Genomic DNA, 25115 nt, shown 5'->3' with positions numbered 1-25115 from the left:
CTAGAAACAGTGAGGATAGGGATTCAATTCTATGGTTATATATGTAATTTCTCCCTGTGATGACAATATATCTCACTAATTTACAGAAATTTATTTTGAAAATTGTTTTTAGACTGGAATGCCTGTTTGTGGCTAATCCATTCAATTTAATACCTCAAATATTAAAAGTATTTCACCACAGTGATGAAAAATACCCATAAACAAGCCCTGCTCCTTAATTTACAACTGCACTGGTAATACAACCAGTTATATTAAAGGGGTATTTATTTGAATGGTCTCAAGGTACACATCATTATATCGCCCAACCCAAAATGGCACCTTACTGTACTCTTGTTAAAAAATAGCAGGAGTCCCACAAGCAAGTTAAGAGTTCTGCTGTATAAATGATCGGTTCTGTAGCACTGCAGGTCTACTTATTTGATTATCATGCCCACCTTTTGTAGAAGTTTAAAAAGAATGTCTTGAGAGTAGCCTCCGTTCATGTCGTCATCTTTTTTACACTTCCACTTTAGCTGGAAGAAAGAAAGAGACAGAAGACAGAAAAGAGAGGCAAGTATTAGTCACGAAGACTTTCAAGAACCAAGGATGTGCATGACAATGTCTAATCATTAGATTTATTAAAGTCAGCTGACGAGGAGGAAAAGCTTGCCAGGCAGGCTTGGCACTGATGACACACAGATTACTAAAACCATCAGGGCAGGCTGGAGCTATAGGAGAAAGACATTGTTAAGCTCTTGGAACATCACCATCGCACCACCTGCAAGACCTGCAGTCAATTTCCATTTTTACTGAGGGTGCCGGACAAACGAATGAAACTTTACACATGGACTCGTACACTAAAGACTGCATGGTGACTCACCTGCTTAACCATCATTCCCTAAAATAAAGACCAACACCAGACAAAATAAACACGAAAACAATCTAATGTAGGTCGACTTCCAAGGCTCAGAAATATAGGTATTCCTCCTCTGCTTTGCGCCGTTTTTCTTTGAACTGTGGTTAATTTATCTGCTGTTGTAACAATGTTCATGTGCGTATTTACTTAAAACTTGATACTTCCCATATCATATTGTTGCAGAAAGTTACTCTATAACTACTTTCTGCACAAAAGCTACTTCTAAAAAAAGTTAACAAAATAATATATTGCATTTTGCAGCTTGCTTGGAGTCTTGTCACTAAATGCTGGTGTGAGTTCCCGCACTCCTGAAAAGAGATATTGTGTAACTTCTCATGTCAAAGTACAAAGCACAGCAGAATCTATCCCACATCACGGCAATTCCTCAAAATTATATTATAAATGGCAAGCACTAAGCATTGATTCAGCTCCAGCATTCTGCTCACTGTCAGGAAAACAACATTTCTGGGAATATCAAAGGCTACACAGTGCCTTTTACCAACAATTACAGTTGAAAATGTGCATTTTCCTTCCAAGAACAGTCTCCTCTACCCACTGATAACGTTCTTACCCATTAATCTTCCAACAAGATGTTAAAGTATTTGTATGATGTGATGTCTGTGGTTTCAGCCCGCAAAACTGACACACTGCTGTGTTTGCTCATAGTTTACAGGAAAGGCATTAGTGGAAACAACCCAAATGACTCTTTCTGCATTTAATGTTAACTTACCTGATGAAAATTAAAGAGCTGTCAGAATATCATATCATATTAAAGGCCTGACTGACTACAATAAAAAAAGACAATATTTTACAGTTAGCTGGAGTTAATAATTCTAACATTCCTAGAAACTTCTTAAAATCTGAGAATCAAATTGAATGTTAATTACTACACTCAACAAAAATATAAACGCAACACTTTTGTTTTTGCTCCCATTTTTTATGAGATGAACTCAAAGATCTAAAACTTTTTCCACATACACAATATCACCATTTCTCTCAAATATTGTTCACAAATCTGTCTAAATCTGTGACAGTGAGCACTTCTCCTTTGCTGAGATAATCCATCCCACCTCACAGGTGTGCCATATCAAGATGCTGATTAGACACCATGATTAGCGCACAGGTGTGCCTTAGACTGCCCACAATAAAAGGCCACTCTGAAAGGTGCAGTTTTATCACACAGCACTATGCCACAGATGTGGCAAGTTTGAGGGAGTGTGCAATTGGCATGCTGACAGCAGGAATGTCAACCAGAGCTGTTGCTCGTGTATTGAATGTTCATTTCTCGACCATACGCCGTCTCCAAAGGCGTTTCAGAGAATTTGGCAGTACATCCAACCAGCCTCACAACCGCAGACCACGTGTAACCACACCAGCCCAGGACCTCCACATCCAGCATGTTCACCTCCAAGATGGTCTGAGACCAGCCACTCGGACAGCTGCTGAAACAATCGCTTTGCATAACCAAAGAATTTCTGCACAAACTGTCAGAAACCATCTCAGAGAAGCTCATCTGCATGCTCGTCGTCCTCATCGGGGTCTCGACCTGACTCCAGTTCGTGGTCGTAACCGACTTGAGTGAGCAAATGCTCACATTCGATGGTGTCTGGCACGTTGGAGAGGTGTTCTCTTCACGGATGAATCCCGGTTTACACTGTTCAGGGCAGATGGCAGACAGCGTGTGTGGTGTCGTGTGGGTGAGTGGTTTTCTGATGTCAATGTTGTGGATGGAGTGGCCCATGGTGGCGGTGGGGTTATGGTATGGGCAGGCGTCTGTTATGGACGAAGAACACAGGTGCATTTTATTGATGGCATTTTGAATGCACAGAGATACCGTGACCAGATCCTGAGGCCCATCGTTGTGCCATACATCCAAGAACATCACCTCATGTTGCAGCAGGATAATGCACGGCCCCATGTTGCAAGGATCTGTACACAATTCTTGGAAGCTGAAAACATCCCAGTTCTTGCATGGCCAGCATACTCACTGGACATGTCACCCATTGAGCATGTTTGGGATGCTCTGGATCGGCGCATACGACAGCGTGTACCAGTTCCCGCCAATATGCAGCAACTTGGCACAGGCATTGCAGAGGAGTGGACCCCCCCCTCCCCCGATAAAACAAAACTGCACCATTCAGAGTGGCCTTTTATTGTGGGCAGTCTAAGGCACACCTGTGCACTAATCATGGTGTCTAATCAGCATCTTGATATGGCACACCTGTGAGGTGGGATGGATTATCTCAGCAAAGGAGAATTGCTCACTATCACAGATTTAGACAGATCGTGAACAATATTTGAGAGAAATGGTGATATTGCGTATGTGGAAAAAGTTTTAGATCTTTGAGTTCATCTCATAAAAAATGGGAGCAAAAACAAAAATGCTGCATTTATATTTTCGAGTGCAAGAGCAAATTTTAGGATACTTAGGACTCCCAAAGAGAAAACCTGGTTTCAGATTTCAGTCTAGATATTTTTAACCACATTTATTTTTTAAAAGAAATTCGAATACAGATATCTGATTTGAAATCCTTCAAACAATGCATAAAAGCAGATTTTTTTTAAAATAAATTAAGTATGATTTTAGATTGTAGACCGAACTCAACAGCTTCGGAGACAGATCTCTGCAGAAACCTTCCCATGTCCATGAACATGATTTGTGATACTGTCAGTCTGATGGCTGTTTTTCTAACTGAACACACAAACGTCAGGGAGTACACTGCTGCACAAGATGGCGATCAAATTTTAAAACCAGATTTAATGTCTAAACACATTAGCTAACATCCTCAGTGTCCGTTAATGCAGACAGGCTCAGCTGTTTCCAGGAGGAAATATAATAAGCCGTCTCTTGGCTAGATATTGGTCTCCTGACAACGTCGTGCCTACTCTGGAGGAACGGGTGTTAGAACAGCATGTGTGCTCAGTGGTGAGACAGCGTATGTGGTCTCCAAATAATGAATTGCAAATGGCTAAAAGTTCTATGAAACTCTCCACTGAGGTTCTGTCTGTACTTTCACACAGAGGGAGCAGTCCCTCCTTAGCATGCTGGGACCCCCTTCTCTTTTCCATCTTCCTGCGCAACAACTGCAACCCTAACCCTGACCTCTCTTCAAAGTCTTGTCCCCTGACTAAAATCTCATAGTTGAATGCCTTACCTTCAATTTGGGGGTTACATTGCTCTTGGAACATCTCTCCACTCCGGGGTCTAAGAAAAATGCATTAGGGGATGATGAGACAGTGTAAGACAGAGAAAAGACAAAGAAACAACTGTTTGGTTGAAATACGGCCCTAAAGATAGCAGTCAGGGGACTGCTGCAGATGGATAGCAATTTGAAAATGGCTGTCACGTGTTAAATGTATAGCTCTTGCAGACAGAGAACTGATCCGGGGGAGGGCTGCGTGCGTGCAAATGGAAGAGACATCCAGACGATGCATGAGTAATTGTTCAGCCACAAAAAGGGGTCCAGTTTAAGGCCAAGGCTCAGTACTTGCCTTAACTATACACACACCCATAGCCTTTTGATGCAAAAATATTTTCAAAAGGTTAAAAATCTGATGCCCTGCTATGCGTGTCCATGATGTTTGGCATTTCTATGCTGGCTTGCCAAGTTGTATTACTATCAAAAAACTAAAATAGATCTATTGAAATTGTAAGTTCAGTTATTGTTATTGTCTATTATGTGAACAATATTTGGTGAGCCACAGGGTGCCTGGTGGCTGCTGTGGTTGGACTGACAGTATGACAGCTGGGAAACATGGGGGCTCACTCATCTGAGGTTTTTAGGATAATAAAAAAAAAACTTTAGTGGATTAAACTGGATTTATTAAGGAAGCATAGGACTACAGTAAATTGGTCTGGTTAACCTGGTCTGGCACAGATTGGTCTGGGTTAAATCTTGGAAGCAGGCATACTTCTGAGAGTGCAGTCTCCTGTGCGTTGCTGTGCTTCTCTTTCTCTCTGGATCTGCTCTCTGATGAGCCTCTGTTCCTCTTCAAGCTGTCTGGATCCCTCCTCCCTTAAGCGTGCAATCTTGCAGAGAGAGGCACACACACAATACAGTAATATGTTCAAATATACACTTGACAATAGACATGACCCTAATACAATCTATCAGCATCTGCAATTTTAAGATGATGTCCTATTTTGTTTTTCAATGAGAATGTGTACAAACCGCTTTATTTCATTACTGAAGGCAAAAACACCTTCGTGAGGACAGAAAATGGAACAGTGCCACCTATTGGCTACATCCTTGTCCACATTGCCCTGCATTTACATGCATTAAGCACATGCCATGACTCACCTTGGAAGCATGCATTTTTATTTATCACTGGCGTTCTGAACAAAGTGCATCAAGTCATGCAATATCACCTAATGGGCTTACTGATAATTATGACATGTCAGTAAGAAAAAATCTCTCGTGGAGCCTTTGTTCTTCAGTCGTTGGAAGATTTCAACTCAATTAGGAGGGAGCATTTGATGAAAAACAGAATAAAAGCACCTGGGTGCGTTTCAGAGTTTCCTGGATGCACTGGAATACCTTGTTCCCAGTACACAACTTGTGCCTGCAGTGCTTAAATTTGTATTGTTAATTTTCTGCATCTTCTCCAGGCAGTATGTGCTTCTTTATCATCTCATATGGTTGTTATAAATTCTCTTACCTCTTCTTCAAGTGTTCTTGTGATTTGAACCTCTTCCTGGCTCTGAGCTTCTGCTTGTCGCTCTCTGGCTTCCAAGTCTGTCATAACAACACAAACACACAGAAGTCAGTACCTCCTTCATACTGTATGTTTAAACTGAATATATTTTCCACAAGGAAGCAGACAGAAATAAACTTGTTTTCTAAATGTTCAAACTGTTCTTATCTATTTTCACAGTGACAACCCATACCACTTTGCCAGTCCTGTACAGAATAATAGATACAAGCCATTGCTGTGTTACTTCTGGAATATGTTGAGCAAAAACTAATTTCAATATAAACCATCAAACGAGTAACACAAAAAAATCCCAATACAAGTAAATCAAGACCCCTGAGATGATGTAGGATTTGGAAAATGACTCACCAAGCTTGATTTTCTTTCTCTTATCATCTAGTTTCTTGTTTCTTTCTTCTGCTTGTTTCTTGGCAGCACAAATCTTGTCATAGGCAGCCTGAAAACAGCATTAGACACAAAACTGAACTGTGCTTCAGTTCAAGTGTGAATTGATAGCTTTGTTACGTCCTGAGAGACATCAGTGATCTTACCCTGGCAGCAGCATCAGCTAGCACCTCAAGAGCCTGGGATAACTGGTGGAAGAGCTCCGCTAAAAGAAAGGGATGAGAATCACAATCCTAAGAGTTCTACGACCGAATACACACAATAACACTTTTTCTTTTAATATTATCGCTTCAGGAGCCAATTTTGACAGTCTAGTTCAGTACCAGTACATTCCATCCTGGAATATGATCTTTAAAAACAATCAAGCAAGTAAAATTTCCCAGACATGTAATATTGGTAACCTTGTCAATTTAAAAGATAGAGGAGAAAGTGATGTTGACATAAGAAGACAGAAAAGGAGAAGAGAGCACAACATCTACAGAGCATTTATTACAAAAGAGGTATCATGTGCCTGAACTCCCCAAGCTGATGCTGGGACATGGGGCTGAGACGTTTCATGCCTTAAAATTTGCCAGCAGTCTCACGAAAACCTGTTTCCTCCAGTGATACAGCCGTGCGTTCCCCTGACCTCTCCCCATCCATCTTCCATTAAGGGCCACTGCCACAAACACCACTACTCCAGTCGTCATCTAACACACACACACACACACACGCACACACACACACACAGTCAAATGTACACTGGGAGACCACAATCCCCTCAGCTCGTCCTACAAAGCAGCACACTACTGCACTATACTAGCCAGGCTTAATCATTCACTTATGGGAGGCCTAACAGACCGATACTGTTACTCCCTGTGGGGACTGGCAGTGCACACTAACAGAAGGCTCTGGAGATCACGCTGCCAGCAGAGGCGGTCAGGTTACCTACACGCATATAATGGACTGGAATGAAATCCAACTGAGGGGAGACCTGCCATGCCTACTGGGCAGCTCAGAGTGTCACAACATGGGGGGGTTGGGGAAAATGAGGGATAGTGGGGGGTATCTTCAGTCAGTGAAGAATCATGACCTCTGTGTCACCTCTTACATGCACACAACCTTCCCCTGAGGGGCAGCAAGTCCCAGGACGTGCTCCATTGTCGTGCGATAGAGACCAAGTCTGTCCATGTGCGGGCTCAAGTTTTGAGGCCCTCCAAACCACTTCTTTCACTTCTTTTCCATTTCTGGGAAACCGACCCCCTGCTTTTGTATTATCCCTCTCAACCTCCCAACCCCACCAATTTCCCAGTTTTTTTCCTGACATAATCAGGAATTGTCAGAACCATCCAGCAACCACATAAACCTCACTTGAAAACATACCTCATGACCAGCCTTTTGTCCAAGGTGCCTTTTTTCCCTCCTATTGACAAAAAGCTACACTGAGATTTTCCTGGTCTAATTGCTGACATGCTGGTTGGCAACAGGGTGCGGAAGGATTCAAGGAGAATGCAGTGTGGAAATACTGGTGGTGATAGTGGTGCTGGCAGTATTTGGCAGGTTCTGTCTGGCTGGAATGCCAGCGGGGGAAACAGGCGCTGGTTAGCGTTATGATTGAAAACTGTGGCTAGGCTGTCTGGCAGCGTTTACCTCGCTGAGATTGTTATTCTGAAGCATTGTTTTTAGTTCTTGAGTTCGATGGCCACTCAGTCAGATGATTAAAATGTATTTCTTAGAAAACAATGTCAAAGGTCTGTGGTTCAGATAAAGAGAAAGAAACACTTATAAAGACAACTAGTTGGCTCACTCACCTGCTTTTGGGTTGTCTGGGTTCTTGTCTGGATGGCATGTCAAGGCCTTCTGTCGATAAGCTTTCTTAATCTGGAAGAGAAAAATAAGAACCCCCAATGTTATGCAGAACGGAAAGTGCTGATTAGAACACAGGGAGAACGAATCATCCACTTAAGCACAGATTTTGGCAACCACGTACAAGATAAATTCCTACTCTCAGTATCAACTATCTTTATCCTGTCGTCCTTGGCCCAGAGAGCCAAAGTCTGATTAAAAAATGATGGTCCCATTGAAATAATGGCAAAGATGGTAGAAGTCTGACATGAAAACACTTGGGGTGAAATGTGATCTGCATATGAATAAAAACCTGGGATTGTATTGTTTGGATCAAATCAACACCTGAGCTGATCCTCTGCTTCATTTCCCTCTGACATGTTGTTAATGGCTCCTAACCACTGTGGCACACACTGCACAGTGAATTATCCACAGAAGAATTCCAAACTATTCTCAGGCCCTTTGCCAGTTTGCAAGATAAATGTGCCCCGATTTGCAACCTAGTATTAGTCCATTCTTATTCAAAGAACACTGAATTTAGATTTAAGTAAATGGTACAATATCACACACAAGCAGACAGCCGCCATTAATATCTGGGCTGGGAGTCAAAAATGCAGGGGGTTCAGAGAACCAAAGTGGAAAAACTAAACAATGCTTTGGTGTATTGTAATGTCATATGAGGTTTTAGTTATAGCTGATTTTTTAACTCTGGGTCACTGCTTGGAATGTTAACCATTCATTGGTCCTTCTAGGGACCAGTTAATGACAAGATGGTTTTCATTAGATGTCTGCTTCTTTGGCAAAAGGGAAGCAGGAAAGCTTTCCGTGGAGACCAGAGGGGGCTGTGGAGCACAACGCAGAAGCTTTCTGCACACAACCTTAAAAACACATGCTGATATTTACATATGTGCATTGCATGCTAAGGACTGGGCCAGTGCAGACGAAACACATACACTGACAAACACTTTTTCCCCAGTCTAAATCAGCCATGCTAACGCTGTGCGTGCTTTCACATACCCCCCTTAGAACAAATCAATCTTTTGCCAATATGCTACAGGCCACAAAAAACTGAGAGCTCCTTTTTTCATGTCTGGGAAACGTTTGCATTGGACGCTTTGTCCTCTGGCTTATGCAGTGCTTCCCTGTAAGTTTTTTTTGCACAACTTTATCTTTAGAATGCAAGCCAAAGCATACAGAGCGACTTTTATGGAGGAGGGAGACAAAACTCAGCTCTGAGGGAATAAAGCAGAATGGCGTAATCCATCAGTGTTCAGCACTTTGAACAGAAACTTCGGTGAGTCTCCATGACAGTCAACTTAGACACATCAGGCAGGATGCCCACTATCCAAGGTAAAAGGGCCATGCCTCGGCACGATTACACAAACCCAACAAGCTTCCAGCGAACCCTCTGGAGATTACTGTGGGCTCAGGCAGCTCCTAAATGTCACAAGTCCTTTCTTCCATCTTAACGGGATTTTTTTCATTGTAGTTCCAATAGTAAATGAGAACCTGGTTCACTGAGAGGGCTTTGAGAGACTAGACATCATTAAGGGATATTTAGTTTTGCTGCTTGGCACACGGAGCCTTCCTAGAGATTCAGACTGACACGCAGGGCTGTGGACTGGAGCCAAACGCATATGCTCACTGCTGGCCTAAGTATACTTCCCCTTTTTAGCCTCCTGCTGTCTATTTTCCCGTTTCTTTTCTATGTGCTTCTCTTCACTGCTTTTTCCAAATCTCTGTAAGGCCATTCAGGAAGGTAGAAGGAAGTAAAAATTTAAGCTCTGGCTCAGAATTGTTGTCATTCATTTATATAGAGTTAAACAAAATGATGTTCCTTTTCAGGATCAAAAGCAACAATGCAAGAAAACTCATTATTGGGTATTACTGTGACTTGACACAAAATGGAAATAATTTATGATAAAATCCAAACTATTTTCTTAAGCTGTGCAGCTCTTCCTTGTGACCAAGTCGCAATAGTTTTTGCATTCACCGTTACACAATCTTTGAATAGTACTGCAATTTAAGTGCAGATTGAACATTTTTCAAGCTGCATTATTGTACCTGTGACAAAACAAACGCACAGTAATTCTCCATACATTGCACAACACAATTTTCTAAAGGGTGTAAATTTGTTTTACACCACAGACAAATGTGTATGTCAGTGCATGTCTTAATAGTGAAAAAATACATTAAGGTTAAGGGAACAGGGTTTACAATAACGATAAGGATGTTTGACATGAAATAAAGGCAGCTAAAACACTCAAAATTACTAATATTTTTCTTTACTTTTCATACTACGTCCTCAAATAACTTTCAGTCCACCTCACACGTTCTTCATCACCTGTGTCCAGCTGACAAGATAAACATGTCTCTATGTCTGTACACAGCAGATGTTCGCCACTGTCAGGACAAAAGTTTGGCCAGCTGAGCAGTTTGACAAGTACAACCTGTCATCAGTGAAGTTGTTCTGATGGAGAATAGCCACATTGCACTTGATCATCACTGACTCTTTAGGTTAAGTTTAAGGCACACACACACATTTCAGCTAATTACCACCTCAATTTCTCATCTCTTTCTTCTCTCTTTCATGCCCTCTAGCATCTTTCATGATATCTTGTCTCTACTGTGCTGCCAGTGCAGTTTTGTTAAATAATGCATGATTACTTCCATCAATGCCATAACACGCAAGCTTTAATTGATGCTGGAAGACCCTGGAGCCTTTTGGTCCGACAAACTAGATCCAAAGGCGCCCAACATTTGAGGAGGTTAGCACATGTGTGGATAAGAGCTCTCAGATCGAGTGGCATCTTCTTACGGAACTAATCCAGTAAATTATTGTAGCAATTATCTTTGTGCAGTTAACCGTGACCTTATAGGACTGGCTCTTGATTCAATTATGTGTGTGTGTGTGTGTGAGGAGGTGGTGGGTGTGGGGGGGTTTAGAGAAAATCACGAGAACTCCTTAAACCAACTGCTGGTCCTTGCGCTAAAGGACAATCAAATTGTAAGTGTTTAATTCTAATATATCTTCTGTCTCTTGCAATTCAAATTATTCCACATTGCCTCATGCCAATTTTCCTTGTGTCATATACGAGACAAATTGAAAGGAAGAACTCTCCCGTATTTCCCACTCCGTTTGTGGAAGGATGAACCACGAAATCAAGTGAAGACGATGCTCAACAGCAGGAAGCCTACAGTAGACTAATGGTTAATACCTGGCCAAAAACAGACTATGTCGCCCTGATCCCTGCTTGCCACAGTCTTAGCTGCATGCCCACATCTTGTCCTCATTACACCGGTCTTTGGTGCCCATTATAACTGACAAACTGGCGATGGTGTAGCTGCACCACATCCCCGGTAGGGCCTCTAGCTTGTGTAGCTGATTAGCTGCCTGATCTGCCATGGGGCCATCCTCCTTAATTACAATGCTCTACTATTTACAGGACATTATAAGCTGAGGGAAAATAATAACAGGCACAACAGGGAGAAGGAAGGAAGGGAGCATGGACGGGGGCAAAGATGTAATGAAGAGAAACAGTTAGACACCGTGACTGACTTTCCATGTGCTCATGTGCCTGCAAACCTCACCAAACAGTCAGTCACAGGTGCCATTAATTCAGTATTTGTGCATTAACTTGCAATGAAACTGTATCAAGACAAGGTGTGAAAGCATTTCACAAACTAATTTTAGCTCACTTTAAAATGAACCAACAAATTTATTGTTTCATTTAATCATTTTGCTGTGACATGTCTAATGTAATATGACTGTGGAACATCTATTAGTGCAATAATAATAATCATCACTGATGTTCCCCTGGGAACTGTGCAGTACAATAACAATCTTAATCCTCTTGCTTTTATCAAGCAAACACCCATAGAAGCAGCTCATCACTGAGGGCAAAAATTCACAATGAAAGCTTTTACAATGCAAATGCAATCATCTGTCCTTGAAAGCTCCGTCTGGAAGTAAATCATCCAATCGTGTGTTTGTGCCTGCATACACTGCAACACATTAGGTAATAGGTACATTAAAATTTAAGTAGCTGAATAAACCACACGAAATTTTGTGTGGTCTTGGCTGTTGACATTGTTTTACCAAGCAATCTGCGGTAGGTACAACTCTTTAAATGGTGGCTAGCCTTCAGCAAAATCCTTCCTTAGCAGTAGAAGCACAAAGCAAACTCCAGTCATCTGTAGTCATCAAATCATAAGCTCTGACCTGCCAGTTTCTCCAACATCTATCAGCCAGCAAAGCACAGAGGAAGGTCAACATCAGTGACAATAGAAACAGATACTAAATAGAACCAGGAGGGAATGCTGAATGCAAATCTCCTACGTCAAGACAATGTTTTACAAGCTGTGGCGAGGTCCACATAAATAGGCTCTGGGATGAGCTTCTTCCCCTGTCTCTATGATAAACAACATGCTTTACAGTGATAATCGGGAAGCGGGCCAAACAACTGGGATAAGTAGCCTATCTGATGACATCTGTCGTCACACACTTGATAGATTTTTGAGCCCTCCCAGACTCAATGCACTACACACACAACCCATTATCTCTCTCGACCATCAACAGACCTCACAGAACCAGCATTCTCCGTTCTGGAGTCTCAATTCTGCCCAAGCCACAACCGCTAACTTCCTCAAGGATAATCCTCTTGGGAAGACAGAACTTTGAAATCCAATTAAGAAATTAACTGCTTCCCTCATTTTGGCAGTGATTTTAATTTCCCTTCAGGCCTGCGGATTCTGGATGGTGGAAACTGTGAGGAGAGGTGGTTGTAAGGGAAACGCCTTATTCAGGACATCATGGCGAACCACTATAGGTCTGGAAAGGACGCATGGAAGTGCGGCAGGGAATTTTCCCAGAGTTGATTGAAAATCTATGCAGGCATCCTTCGGTAAAATCCTGCTTCTGGTATGTGGAGATGAGCAGATACAGACTTGATCAAAATCTTAAGACCAGTTGAAAAATTGCTAGAATATGCATTTTGCACATTTGGACCTTAATGAGGTTTTAAGTAGAGCTACAATATGCAAAAGCAATCAAAAGTTTAAGACCACAGGCTATAAAAGCCAAAATCTGCTCAAAATTCAGATTTTCTGTCAGGCATTCAAACGGTCATGCCCTGCTGATGGCTAAAGCTAAGAAGCTTTCTCTTCTTGAACGTGGTCGGATCGTCGAGCTGCATAAGCAAAGCCTCTCACAGCGTGCCATCACTGCTGAGGTTGGACGCAGTAAGACAGTCATTCTATTTTTTTTTTTGAAAGATCCTGAGCATTATGGAACAAAAAAGTCAAGTGGTAGACCCAAAAAAATTACACCTGCGCTGAGCCGGAGGATCCGATTGGCTGTCCTTCAAGACACAGGGCAGTCCTCAACCCAAATTAAGGCCCTTACTGGTGCTGACTGCAGCGCAATAACCATCAGACAGCATCTGCGGGAAAAGGGTTTCAAAGACAAAAAGCAAATTCAAAGAACTTGTGTCCTTAAAAGCCACAAAACTGCCCGTTTAGACTTTGCCAGGGAGCATCAAACATGGGACATTGAAAGGTGGATAAAAGTTTTATTCTCTGATGAGAAAAAATTGACGGTCCAGATGGCTTCCAACGTTACTGGCATGACAAGGAGATCCCACCTGAGATGTTTTCTACCCGGCACAGTGGAGGGGGTCCATCATGATCTGGGGTGCTTTTTCATTCAGCGGAACACTGGAGCTTCAGGTGGTGCAGGGTCATCAAACGGCGGCTGGTTATGTGCAGATGTTGCAGCGGGCATCCCTCATGACTGAGGGCCCTCGTCTGTGTGGTAACAGCTGGGTTTTTCAACAGGACAACACTGCAGTTCACAATGCTTGCTTGACCAAGGACTGTTTCAGAGAGAATAACATCACTCTATTGGACCATCCCACATGTTCACATGATTTAAATCCCATAGAGAGCATTTGGGGATGGATGGCAAGGGAAGTTTATAAAAATGGCCATCAGTTCCAGACAGTTGATGCCCTTCATGAAGCCATCTTCACCAATTGGAGCAATGTTCCCAAAAGCTTCCTGGAAACACTCGCATCAAGCATGCCCAAACAAATTTTTGAAGTGACTAGCAAGAACGGTGGAGTTACTCATTACTGAGTCCTACTGAGAAAATTTTTTGTTCTGGTTTGGAGAGTTTTTTGTAATTTTTGGAACGATGGTCTTAAACTTTTGATCAGATGATGAACAGCCTATTTCAGTTTACTTGTTTTCAATAAATTACTTGTTCAAAGTGCTTTTTGTCACACTCACCCTTCTTGCTTTTCCATATTGTAGCTCTACTTAAAACCTCATTAAGATCCAAATGTGCAAAAGGTAAATTCTAGCAATTTTTCAACTGGTCTTAAGATTCTGATCAAGTCTGTATGTAAAATTTTGAAAATAATTCATCCACAGTATTACAACAGTGTCTTCTAACGTAATCATAGTACCATTTCTAGTTCACCCTTCTGTTGTCCTCATTTACGGCACCAAAAAATATTGTTCCCTTGTCTGAAAAAAATCCAAAAAATTCAGCAAATATTCCCCGAATTTATAAAAATTTGTATAATCTTCAGGAAGAAAGTTCCTTAAAAGTTTAGCTTAAAAGTTTTTTTAATCCCCAAATTTGGCAAGAATTTTTTTTTTTAAATACAAATTTTAAATATTTTCAAAAAATGAATACAAATCTTCCAAGAAATTCCTAAAAATATCTAAAGTGACTACATACATATCAGTAAAAGTTCTAATATTTTCTTTCAGAACATTTAGAAAAAAATCAACCAAAAACCAGTCATATTTGCTGGATTTTGGTTGCTTTTTTTCCGAATGTTCTTAAAGAAACTTCATTTTTAACATTTCCTTTTTTCCACCAAAAAATGTTCAAAAATTTACCAAAAATGTTGAAAATGTGGAAGCTTTCACTGTGAATTTTTTTTCTCCACATTTTCAAACTTTAAAATGGGTCAATTTGACCCGCAGGACAACATGAGGGTTAAATGAGTTCAGGTGTGCTGGTATAACTTTAGATAAAGAAAATACACTGAGATGACAAACTCAAAATTAGGATTTCATTAGATATTCATAGCCTCTTCCTAAGGCATTTAATGTCACTCCTGTGTTACAGTGACACCACAGAGTATCACTGAGGCAACGTCCCCACTCAGTGGCCTTTTAGGTGTATCACAGCTGTGTGATTTAGCCATTAGCCGGTTTATCTGTTTACTGTTTTATGTTTGACTGGGTTTTGCTCGACCTAAAATTTCCTCACTGAACCTACGTGGCGTTTATCTTTACCGAAAAATGACTCCTCGTTTAACGTCATTATACAAGTAAAGATATTAACACAAATGGACGCTCAATGGTAACAAGCTATCGCAGCCTCCTGCTAACTAACAAAAAGTCGTCTCAAAACAGTTTTAAAGGTGTAACCGTTCAAAATAAATCTTCTGCCAATATTCTCCAGTCTGCAATTCGCCTCTAACAACCAACGGTAATGTCTCAGTAAACTAAGGCTAGCTTAGATGGCTAGCTCATTTACACACCTCTTTCGATGTAGCAGTGTTTTCAATGCCGAGCAGACCATATAGGTCCAGCTGGAGGATATCCTTGGCCTTCCCGGACATTTCTGCCGACAAAACCTTACAGTACTAACACAAAAAAATAAAGAAATGTAACACTCTATCCTAAATGTAAATGTTTGGCTAATTTAACAGTTTGTTGTTGCAGGTTCCAGGCAGCATGAGTTTGACGTTGTCGACCTTTCAACCAGGATGTGCATTGCAACCTGGGAAATGTAGTTTTTGCTATGCTATATCTCTGCAGGTGCATAGGTCGTTTTCTGGGCATCATTACGAAGGAAATTACATTAAAAAAATGTTTTTTTCAGATTTTCACTTTTTATAAAGCTATTTAACATATCCGTGGGTTATTTAAGGATCCATGATAAAACTGCAATTTCATGTACTGAATTTGACAACAATTATAATACAGCTGAGGTGCATTAACTGCATAGGTCTGGTTGAATACACTGATATGTGTATATATATAGTCAAAAAATATGCTTGCATTATCATGATATTGCCTATTTATACACTGTTGTACATTTTGATAACTGAAGACTAAAAAGAAGACAAGTATGTGTTATGTGTTGAAGGACACATGGTGCTGATTTTTTATTATTCTTTTTTTTTTTACATAAATATGCACACGAACAAACGTGTGCAAAAAGCTCCCTTAAAGTTTTATGTTTGAGTAAAATTTTTGCAACAAGACTTGAGTGCTCTCTGGTGGACAAGTTATGTAAATTGACTGTATTAAACTTAGCTTTTGCACATCTGTCAACATAAACAACGTAATTTTTTTTACATCTTTGTGTGTGTGTCATAAGTCAGTGTCAGCTTTCAACATGAGCATCCCAAGGAATCATTTGGCTTTCCTGGAAATTATTGCAACAGTTAGCAGCTCCTGTTTATATAATGGGCAGCCAGGTTTTACTACTGTTTACATTCAGTTCATGATGAAGTCTTTTTAAGTCTTTGATTTAACTTATTACTTGCCAACACCCTGTAAGCTACCCTCTACAAAATGTAAACAGAAAGCTCAATGCTATTGTTTACATGTTTTTTTTAAAATCACATATCAGTTTATTTGTGTGTGTTTTTTAGTTGCATCTTCTCTGGAATAGTTTCAGGTTGTGTGCTTGTGTGGTGGCCAAACTGGGATACAGGGTCTCCTGAGAGGTCTTTCATAGATATTTGGTGATCATCAGTATGACCGGAAATACTTCTGCTGAAGAACAATAGTACTGCTTTCATTTTAAGAGAGGATCATAAACAGGCAAACAAAAGAAACAGCTCTGATCACTACAAAGTGGAAGTGAACAAATAGATCAAAGTTGGGTATTCCGGATATGCCTGTGACTTCATGATAATCCAATTTGTTGTCTGTTTTTTTTTTCTACCAAGACAATCTGTTGCATCACAATGTCCTGTAGGCTGCTGTTGCACCATCAGGAATATGTCCTAACATGTCAAGGAACACTCTCCTTTTATAAAGTCTTGTTGGAAAATTAAAGGTTATGAAAAAGATACTTGCAAACTGGAATACTTTGCTCACTCTATCATCTCTGGCCTCTCTTTAAGGCTGTGTTTCTGCCGTATTTATCCATTCATGTCACTTGTGTGACATTTGATTGCCTCCAGGATAACTATGATAAACACAAGAGAGCTAAATCCTGTAATCACAGACACGAGACACACCCAGGTGGAGGGCTTTGCAGCAGGACATGAAGGTTAAAGGTCATTTTCTACCTAAAATCATGTCTGAAATTCTCACACATCACAGAAATAAATGGGAACAATGATGTTGAGTTGGACTTTGAAGATTAGGTGTTTGATTCCAGTTGATACGTTTCATGATCCTGTTCAACAAGCTCAGCTACTGGACTATTCATGGTCACAATATTCCTTCAAAAGCCTTTGTTTAAACAAAGCAGGCTTGTATGTGACCATTATTTCCATCATGACAGACTCCAGCTTCTTTGGTGTTGTAACTTGACGCTGCCTGTTTCTCAGTGGTGTCCCAGAGAGAAGCCCCATTCACCTCTAGATTAGTAAAATATATATAAACTATGGATCAGAGGGCGCAAAACAGCACTAAAATACAATTATCATATAGCCACCTCTCTCAGAGGCAGTGAAATTCTAAGCTCCAGTAAGTCACAGAGGGAATGATAACAGCTTCTCTGTTTAAGTCACGGTTGCCATTCTGACAGTAAAGGTTGTCCGAGTCGCATGCTAAATGGAAAAGTTCTTTGAAGATTTCTGCACAAACCAAGGTATGTTAGAAGAATTTTTAAAAAGCTGAGTAGAAAATAGCCACTGTTTGCTACAAGTTGGGTTATGCCCTTTAATCCTGTACTTTTGTCAGTGAAGTGAAGCAGAGGATCAAAATGTGAAGATTTTGTCCAGACGTTCATAAATCCCTGAAGCTACGTAAATAAACCCTAGTGGAAAGATTATATCTGTGTGACTGCAGATTATGTGTGGATTCTGGGTTCTCATCTAAATCATTTTTGATCAGTTCTTGATTAGATAAAAGGGAGATGTGTGCCATTCCACTGAGGGAAAAACAGGCTCAACATTTCAGATTGTTGCAAAATCTAACACCATTTGAAGAAGTGTTGGAACAGGTTTTTACTCAGGGCACTTCAGAGCAGTCAGGCCATCTGAAGTGAGGGCGTTGTGTCTTCAGCTATCAGTTATCTTAACTTCACAGCACAATAGCATACAAGTCTGTTAATGCATCTTGGGTTTAATGTGGAGAACCTGCCTGAGAACCCCGGTTCTGTTCCCCCCAGCAGCTACTGTCCTGTTGGAGTCAGGAGCAGCTGATGGGATGGGGAGTGTGGGAGGAGGAGGGCCCAACCACTGGCTGCATTCACCATCAAAAACAGCCTCAAGTTGCACAACGACAGACACATTAAGATCGGAAATAAGGTAATTTTACCTTCAAAATAAAAGCAACATTGAACTCCACGGGTGTCCTAATGGAGTATGTAGTAAGTATGTGGTAAAGAATGTCTGGATAAGCAACACTGTTGCAGTGTTCCACCAGCACCATTTTAGTTTAATATGGATCTCTAAGGTGTTAATGAAGTTAGGGAAGCCATCAGTGTTAAACTAAAGCAGCCACCTGTAAACAAAGTAGGTCTACAACAATACTAATGGGGTATTTACAATGCAGTCCTGAAATCCCTTCTCAGACAGTTTTACCACCAATAATGCTCTGACTCATCCTCAACCACTATAATACAAGGTATGACATTTACCATTTTGCTTTTTGTTAGCTGAGGACTTTTGACAGGGTTGTTTAAAGGCAGAGCTATTTGTTTGCCTCCCATTTTGCCAACTGCAAATTGTCTAAATAGAACACCATGATACTGTCAAAGTAGGACACTCATTTTTGTCATTTCGACAGGGATTTTATTTTTTTGACCATCATAAAATATATGTCTTAGAGGAAAGCATATTTATAAATTTCCTCAAATATAATTCCTCTGAAATGTGGTATCAGCTAGCTTGCTGGAACTTAGCTAAATAGAGCTAAAATAGCTATGTTTTAGCGAGGGCACTTAGCAAGTAGAGAAAGCAACCCTAACTTGCTTTTAATGGGTATTTTACCTCTTTTCATAGCATGTAAATTAACAATAAATGTCTATTTTTGAACGTGCTCATGCTGTTTTGATCTAATTGTTTTTAAAAGTTTATGTAAGCACTTCATTTGTGTTGTTCTATTTTCATTCCATTGCTGCTGGAAGACACTGAAATGTTGAAATTATTCATGTACTTCAATTTCTCTGCTTTTTTTAATATTCGAATATAAGGCGTCACATTTTGCCAGTAATGCCTATGAAAAAAACGGTCTAATATTGCATTTGAGATGGAGTAATGAATTCTGTACTCTTTGTTGTTGTTGTTGTTGTTTGTTTAGTTTGATGGAGAGTTAAAGACTTAAAGAATGGTATCAATCTGCGACCCGAGGCTCCAGAATGAGGATTTTGTTTTCGAGTTTTCTGAGCAGCTTTCTGAATTTCTGCCATCATCGACGCACAAATGTTATTCTGAAAGCCTTGACCGGAAGTTTCGGCGCTATAATGCTGCTGTCTTAACACTTGAGTCTGTCACAAGTGAGTGAAAGCTCAGGGGCCGTCGCGATTTGAAAGCAGTACCATCCGCATACCATAGGGCCTGATCTGCTGCTCAGTGCCCAAATTATCTCTGGTCCACATCCCATCTTCTATCAGTTTGGAAAACAAAGACTGTGTGGATGACTGCAAAGCGCTTCCCCATCTGAGAGACTCCAGAGGACGCGAATCTTCAAGTGTACATTTATGGAATAAAAGCAGGTAAGGCATCATACTCTGCCTATAGGTGATCTATAATGGTGCAACAGCACATTGAGCTGTCACATGTGGAGTAGTGACAGTAGTAAACGGTGTGATTCTGTTTTTTTCTGCCGTCTTTTACTCGCCACAGTGAGGTGACTACAGTCCCGTTATGTCCTCTGGTATGTGGAGAAAAAGCGCAGCGCAAAGTAGCAAAGATGCTCCGATAATGTCGCTATTTCAGGTGCTTGATGATGGGCCAGGGCATGATGCAGACTGGCAAAGTGGCAGCATGGTGGTGTCGATCCATCCTGGAGGTAGTAATCGGCTGTTCTTGTAATCCGTCTTCCCTTGGATATAATCAAAAGAGGAAGGATGTCATTAAAAATAAACTGTGTTGTCAAAATCCACTGAGGATTGCAGTTTAAAGGCTTTATTGTGACATTATGGGTTTTCACACTTGTTTTGTTCTCTGTGCTGATGTGCAAATTGCATCCTCAGACATTGTGGGAGTAAAGAAAACTCAAATCCTGCACTGGGATGGATCACATTCCAACTCCACAATGTGCTTGTAGACTTTGCAGGCATTTGGTCACTCCCTTAAAACAGCAAACAGGGGAGGAGAGGAGGTTAAAACGGGAGTTAAATGAGCACCAGATGTCTTCTGTTGCAATTATCATCCCTGCAAAATACAGGAAAATATTTTAAGATGTGGACAAAGCTGGAAAAAAAGCTCAGTCTTCAATATGATTTGTGTAATAATAATAGACATTTACAGAGTAGCAATCATTCAGTGTTCAAAATCAGTATTCTCGTCTTAAATCTAACTGGCATGTCAGTGCAAGGAAGGCTAGAAATGACTGGAACATGTGTAAACTGGTCCTTGAGATGTAATTACCTTCCTCTTCTTCACTCAGATCTTTATACACTCGTGCATTTATTGCTGACGCACACAGAACTTTAGAGATTTATGTTAAAAAACAAGTATTTGCACCCATAAGCTTTGCATATGTCTCAGAGGAAATAAATCAGTGGAGCTGTTTCTGCGCATTCATAAGTGTTGATGCTGTACAGTAGCAGTGGGCTGCTGTGTGGGCGGCTTAACCAGAGGACAGATGAGTAGGCTTGTCCTGTGTACAGTGAATCAGCCTGCTATTAGCGGTACATGTGGGAGCTCTGGCAGACAAGGTCGACAAATGGAACTTGCTGATATTTGAGGAGCGGATATGCAAATGTTGCTTTTCTGTGATTTTTCTTTTTTGATGCGGCTTAACATGTAACCCACCCAGGTGTTTCTGCTTGAACAGAACATGTCTCAATTCAAAAATGAAAGCAGCAGGCATAGTTCTATAAAGGAGGAACTCAGACTGCCACACTGGCTTGTTTATCTTGATCCAAACTTCCTGACATGGGAAAGTCCTTTCCTTCCCGCTGTAAAGTTCCTGAGCCAAGCTGGGGATTCACAGAAGAAAACACACACACACCAGCTTGTTTGAAGTGTCTTAGTCACCCCAACTATGCCTTTACTGGAAGTCAAATCCATTTAACAAAATTCTCAGTGCATTTTAATGAACACCACTATCTTCACAAGTGTCCATGCCTGTGAAAATTCTCCAGATCACAGGCGTCAACTTGCAACTTTTGTTCCCTGCCCGTGCTGACAGTGAAAGCACAATGTGAAAGTGTTTAAAGCACTGCTGGGGATAACTCTTATTGGGCTGAAAGGGGGGCAGGGAGCATTCCATCCATTTTGTGACTAATGAACACAGCTCTTTGAAGAGCATTGAGAAGGCTTATTGTAAAACACCATTGTCTGCCTGCTTGCTGCCACGGTAACACTCTCACACTGGCAGCAGGACTGAAATGCTGCAGTCAGATCCGACAAATGCTTTGCCAGAAAATGTGAGAAAAGAAAAGCCTGGTTTTACCTTGACTCAGAGTGAATTGAAAGCCAATTTGTTGGATTTTTCACAAGTCATTGCTTCTGTTCTGTGCAAAGTGCTTTTTCAAAAGAGAGCGAGTTATCCAACCCGTTTGCAAGCTGCTTGTAACTGTGTAGTTCACTGCTAACATGCAGAAAAAGCAAGATTCCTATGAGGCCTCACGTTGTCTGGATGGTAAAATACAGGACTTGTGAAAGCTTCCACCGGCTCCTTGACTGTGCAGAGCATTGTGTTTGTTCCTGCTCATCACTCACTGTCTCATGTGTATATCCTATCTGTGCCAAGCATGAAACCAACAACAGGAGATGGAGGAAGCTCACACTGTTCACTGAACAGTCCAATATCACAACTCCAGCTTAGAAAGGAAGTATTTTTAGAGTTTTGGAGAAAGTTTTACCCTTTTTTGGCCTTAGCTCTTACCCTGTTGATTTTACTCCAGTGTGGGAATGTGTTTATACCAAGTTACATGACCTACAGCGGATAGTTTTTAGAAACCAGGTTGGTAAAAGAGGGGACTGTGCTCTGAGGATATGCCAGAAAGAGCCCCTTGTGGGAGCAGTGTGTGCATTCATCTCAGTGTCAGATATGTTGGGGTAATGGTTCTGCACACTCACATTTTTGCAGTAGCTTTTTACAGGTGTGCCCTGTTAATGTCGGTGGTTTTCAGTTCCAGTGAGGTTTTTTTTTTTTAACTATCCAGTATTTATATATTGTAGATTATTCATGTCCAGACAATGTTGAATTTGGCTTTGTGGAGAGTTTTGATGAGCTGACAGTAAAACTCTCTTTCACGCAGGATTACGTTGGAATGTTTGGCAGAGCTGGTGATGAGTGGACTGCTGACATATCTTTAACTCATCCACAAACTGCAGTGCTATCGTTTCCCATTCTGTTTTCCGTTCTGATAAGGCCTTGTTTTCTGCTTCCTTTGGCTTTGACGGCCATGACAACACTGCACACTGGACAAGATTAGTGGATATCAGTGCAAACAGGCATTCCAAAATCAGCACCATGTTTTTTGCTCAGTAATATTTGCTAAAAATATCTCCTATCATCTGCAGAACATTGTTTCTGCTTCCTCTGCAGCTCTGCCAGCCGTCATGTCGACGAAATCAGATGGGAAGAAGAAGTGGGCGGCAGTCAGGGGTCGGCTGGGCTCCTCGCAGGACTCCGATACCCAGCAGGAAGCCAACCTGGAGAGCGCTGATCCAGAGCTGTGCATCAGACTGCTGCAAGTTCCCACCGTGGTCAACTACTCTGGGCTGAAACGCCGGCTCGAAGGCAGCGACCAGACATGGATGGTCCAGTTCCTGGAGCTGAGTGGGCTGGATCTCCTCCTGGAGGCTCTAGACCGGCTCTCTGGACGAGGATGCTCTCGCATAGCAGATGCCCTTCTGCAGCTCACCTGTGTCAGCTGTGTTCGTGCGGTGATGAACTCGTCAGCAGGGATCCACTTCATTATAGAGAACGAGGGATACATCCGGAAGCTTTCCCAAGGTTGACTATAAATGCACTTTCTTTAAATAGTGTTTATGTCTCAATTTAGTCTCATGTGAAAGGAGCCACCCAGGTGATTCAGAAAATAAATGTTTCACCCTATATTTTAGAGTTAAATAAACTACTTTTATTCAAAATAATAACATCTAAAGACACAAGATGCCACCCATTTCTTATATATTACGCAACATTTGTGTTCAGTGGTCATAACTCACATGACTAAAGGGCTGACTCACTCTGCTGAACACAATTTCATATCCTCTGTTTTGTACACAAGCATGAATCAGTAAGGGCTTCTTTTAGGAAATCCCTAAAAATACAACATCACAATAGGTTGGGTTTATTGGATTTTCCCATCTTCAAGCACATAACACGTGTTTATCTACACAGCAACGTCACATCTTCAGAGGGCAAAGTTCAAAAGCAGAAATTCCCCAGCAAAACAAGGCATTCTGCTTAAATGTAGACACAAGGAGGAAGGAGTAGCGAGAGCGGCTTAATTCAAGAGAAACTGATAGAATCATTTGAGTGCCTGTATTGATGTGTGTAATCGTAACGCTCCACAGCTTTGGATACTTCCAATATCATGGTGAAGAAGCAGGTGTTTGAGCTCCTTGCAGCTCTCAGCATGTTTTCTACCGAGGGGCATCGCCTGGCACTAGATGCCCTGGACCACTACAAGGCAAGTGGATCAACATTTAGAAAACTCTGTTTCTGGCAGGTTGAGATGAAGTGGGATTTGCTTCAATTTAAACTGTATAATCAGTGACAAATCCCTGGACAGTGCCCTCTAGTGGTGGGTTTTGTGCACCAGCTTTGCAGAATTAGAGTCTTCTTAACCTCTCCTGATTGTTTACTGTGACTTTGATTTCTCGTTCAGGGCGTGAAGACGCGGCAGTATCGCTTCAGCGTGATCATGAACGAGCTGCAGGCCACAGACAACGTCCCTTACATGGTCACTCTCCTCAGTGTCATCAACGCCCTCATCTTCGGGACGGACGACCTCAGGCAGAGAGACAGGATGAGAAAGGAGTTTATAGGTAGGTTTTCTGTTCGGCTGCTATTTAAAAATTTATCAGTTTACAGCCCTATAATGAGCGCAAGGTCACACTGTGGCAAATTGTTGGTGGAAAGTGAAGTCAAAGGGGAAAATTGGGCCATGAGCAAGTGCAGTATTACAAGTATCTCTGTCACTGGGTTTGCCTAAGAATAGGTCTAATGGCCTCATTCTTACTGTGACAAAACGCCTGAGAACTAGGCAAACCTCAAGTGTATTCAGCTTTGTGTATTCATGCATTTTGCATCACAACTGGTGACTATTAAAAGTTGCAGTGCAAATGAAATATCGCCACTCTCCTACTAATTAAATAACGTCGCACTAAGGAGATTCTGATAATATATTTGAGAGAGCAGACCACATGAATTGAAATTCACTCTCCATCCATCCATCTATCCACTTTGTTTAACAGGTTATTTCCTCTCAGGGCCGCTCGAGTCTGTTCCAGCAGATACAGGGCAAAAACTCAATTAACCTCGGAGTGATTGTAACACCCAGACTTGAACCCAAGACTTTTTTTCTATGAGGCGCCACCATTAGTCACTAAGATGCCTGAAAAGCACCACATTGGAAAGAGTTTGACAAATATGTCATTGGTGCAGCTATGTAAACACTGCTGAGTTACCCCGCCACCTTTGAACAATCAGCCTTCTGATTGGCCACTCCTCCTTAGTGATTGCTCACCTGTGACTTCCTGCCATTTCCCAAAAACTAACATATCCAACTGTGTAGAGATGTGGGACACCTTTTGAAGATAAACTTTCCTAAAAAACTAATAAGTGAGTTCTGTGATACTCAGGGCTGTGCTTTGTTGTTTTTCCTTGCAGGGCTTCAGTTACTTGATATTCTGCCAAAGCTAAGGTGAGCCATCCTTCTGCTGTTCACATTTGATTTTGTCAG

At 41.3% G+C, this 25115-nt stretch overlaps 2 protein-coding genes across 2 annotated transcripts in view; one reads left to right on the top strand and one right to left on the bottom strand.

The window, feature by feature from the left end:
* dnajc17 (DnaJ (Hsp40) homolog, subfamily C, member 17) overlaps positions 1-15604 on the bottom strand; it is a 33700-nt gene extending 18096 nt beyond the window's left edge. Inside the window, exons 1-8 of the mRNA XM_022195491.2 lie at positions 15376-15604; positions 7783-7852; positions 6139-6197; positions 5957-6044; positions 5555-5631; positions 4808-4925; positions 4051-4100; positions 435-512 (exon numbers count right to left, since the gene is read on the bottom strand). Coding sequence (XP_022051183.1) covers positions 435-512; positions 4051-4100; positions 4808-4925; positions 5555-5631; positions 5957-6044; positions 6139-6197; positions 7783-7852; positions 15376-15456 — 621 coding nt within the window. The 5' untranslated portion in view covers positions 15457-15604. The remainder of the gene's footprint in view (positions 1-434; positions 513-4050; positions 4101-4807; positions 4926-5554; positions 5632-5956; positions 6045-6138; positions 6198-7782; positions 7853-15375) is intronic.
* A 3871-nt stretch (positions 15605-19475) lies between these two features.
* On the top strand, positions 19476-25080 carry inf2 (inverted formin 2). The gene is made up of 5 exons (XM_022195494.2): positions 19476-19739; positions 22748-23158; positions 23725-23840; positions 24039-24198; positions 25043-25080. The coding sequence occupies exons 2-5, from the start codon at positions 22762-22764 to the stop codon at positions 25078-25080; spliced, it is 711 nt and encodes a 236-aa protein (XP_022051186.1). The 5' UTR covers positions 19476-19739; positions 22748-22761.
* The last annotated feature ends 35 nt before the right edge of the window (positions 25081-25115 follow it).

This window comes from Acanthochromis polyacanthus, chromosome 1 (genome assembly GCF_021347895.1).
Source record: "Acanthochromis polyacanthus isolate Apoly-LR-REF ecotype Palm Island chromosome 1, KAUST_Apoly_ChrSc, whole genome shotgun sequence".
Lineage (NCBI taxonomy): Eukaryota > Metazoa > Chordata > Actinopteri > Pomacentridae > Acanthochromis > Acanthochromis polyacanthus.
This window is presented reverse-complemented; position numbering and strand designations above follow the sequence as displayed.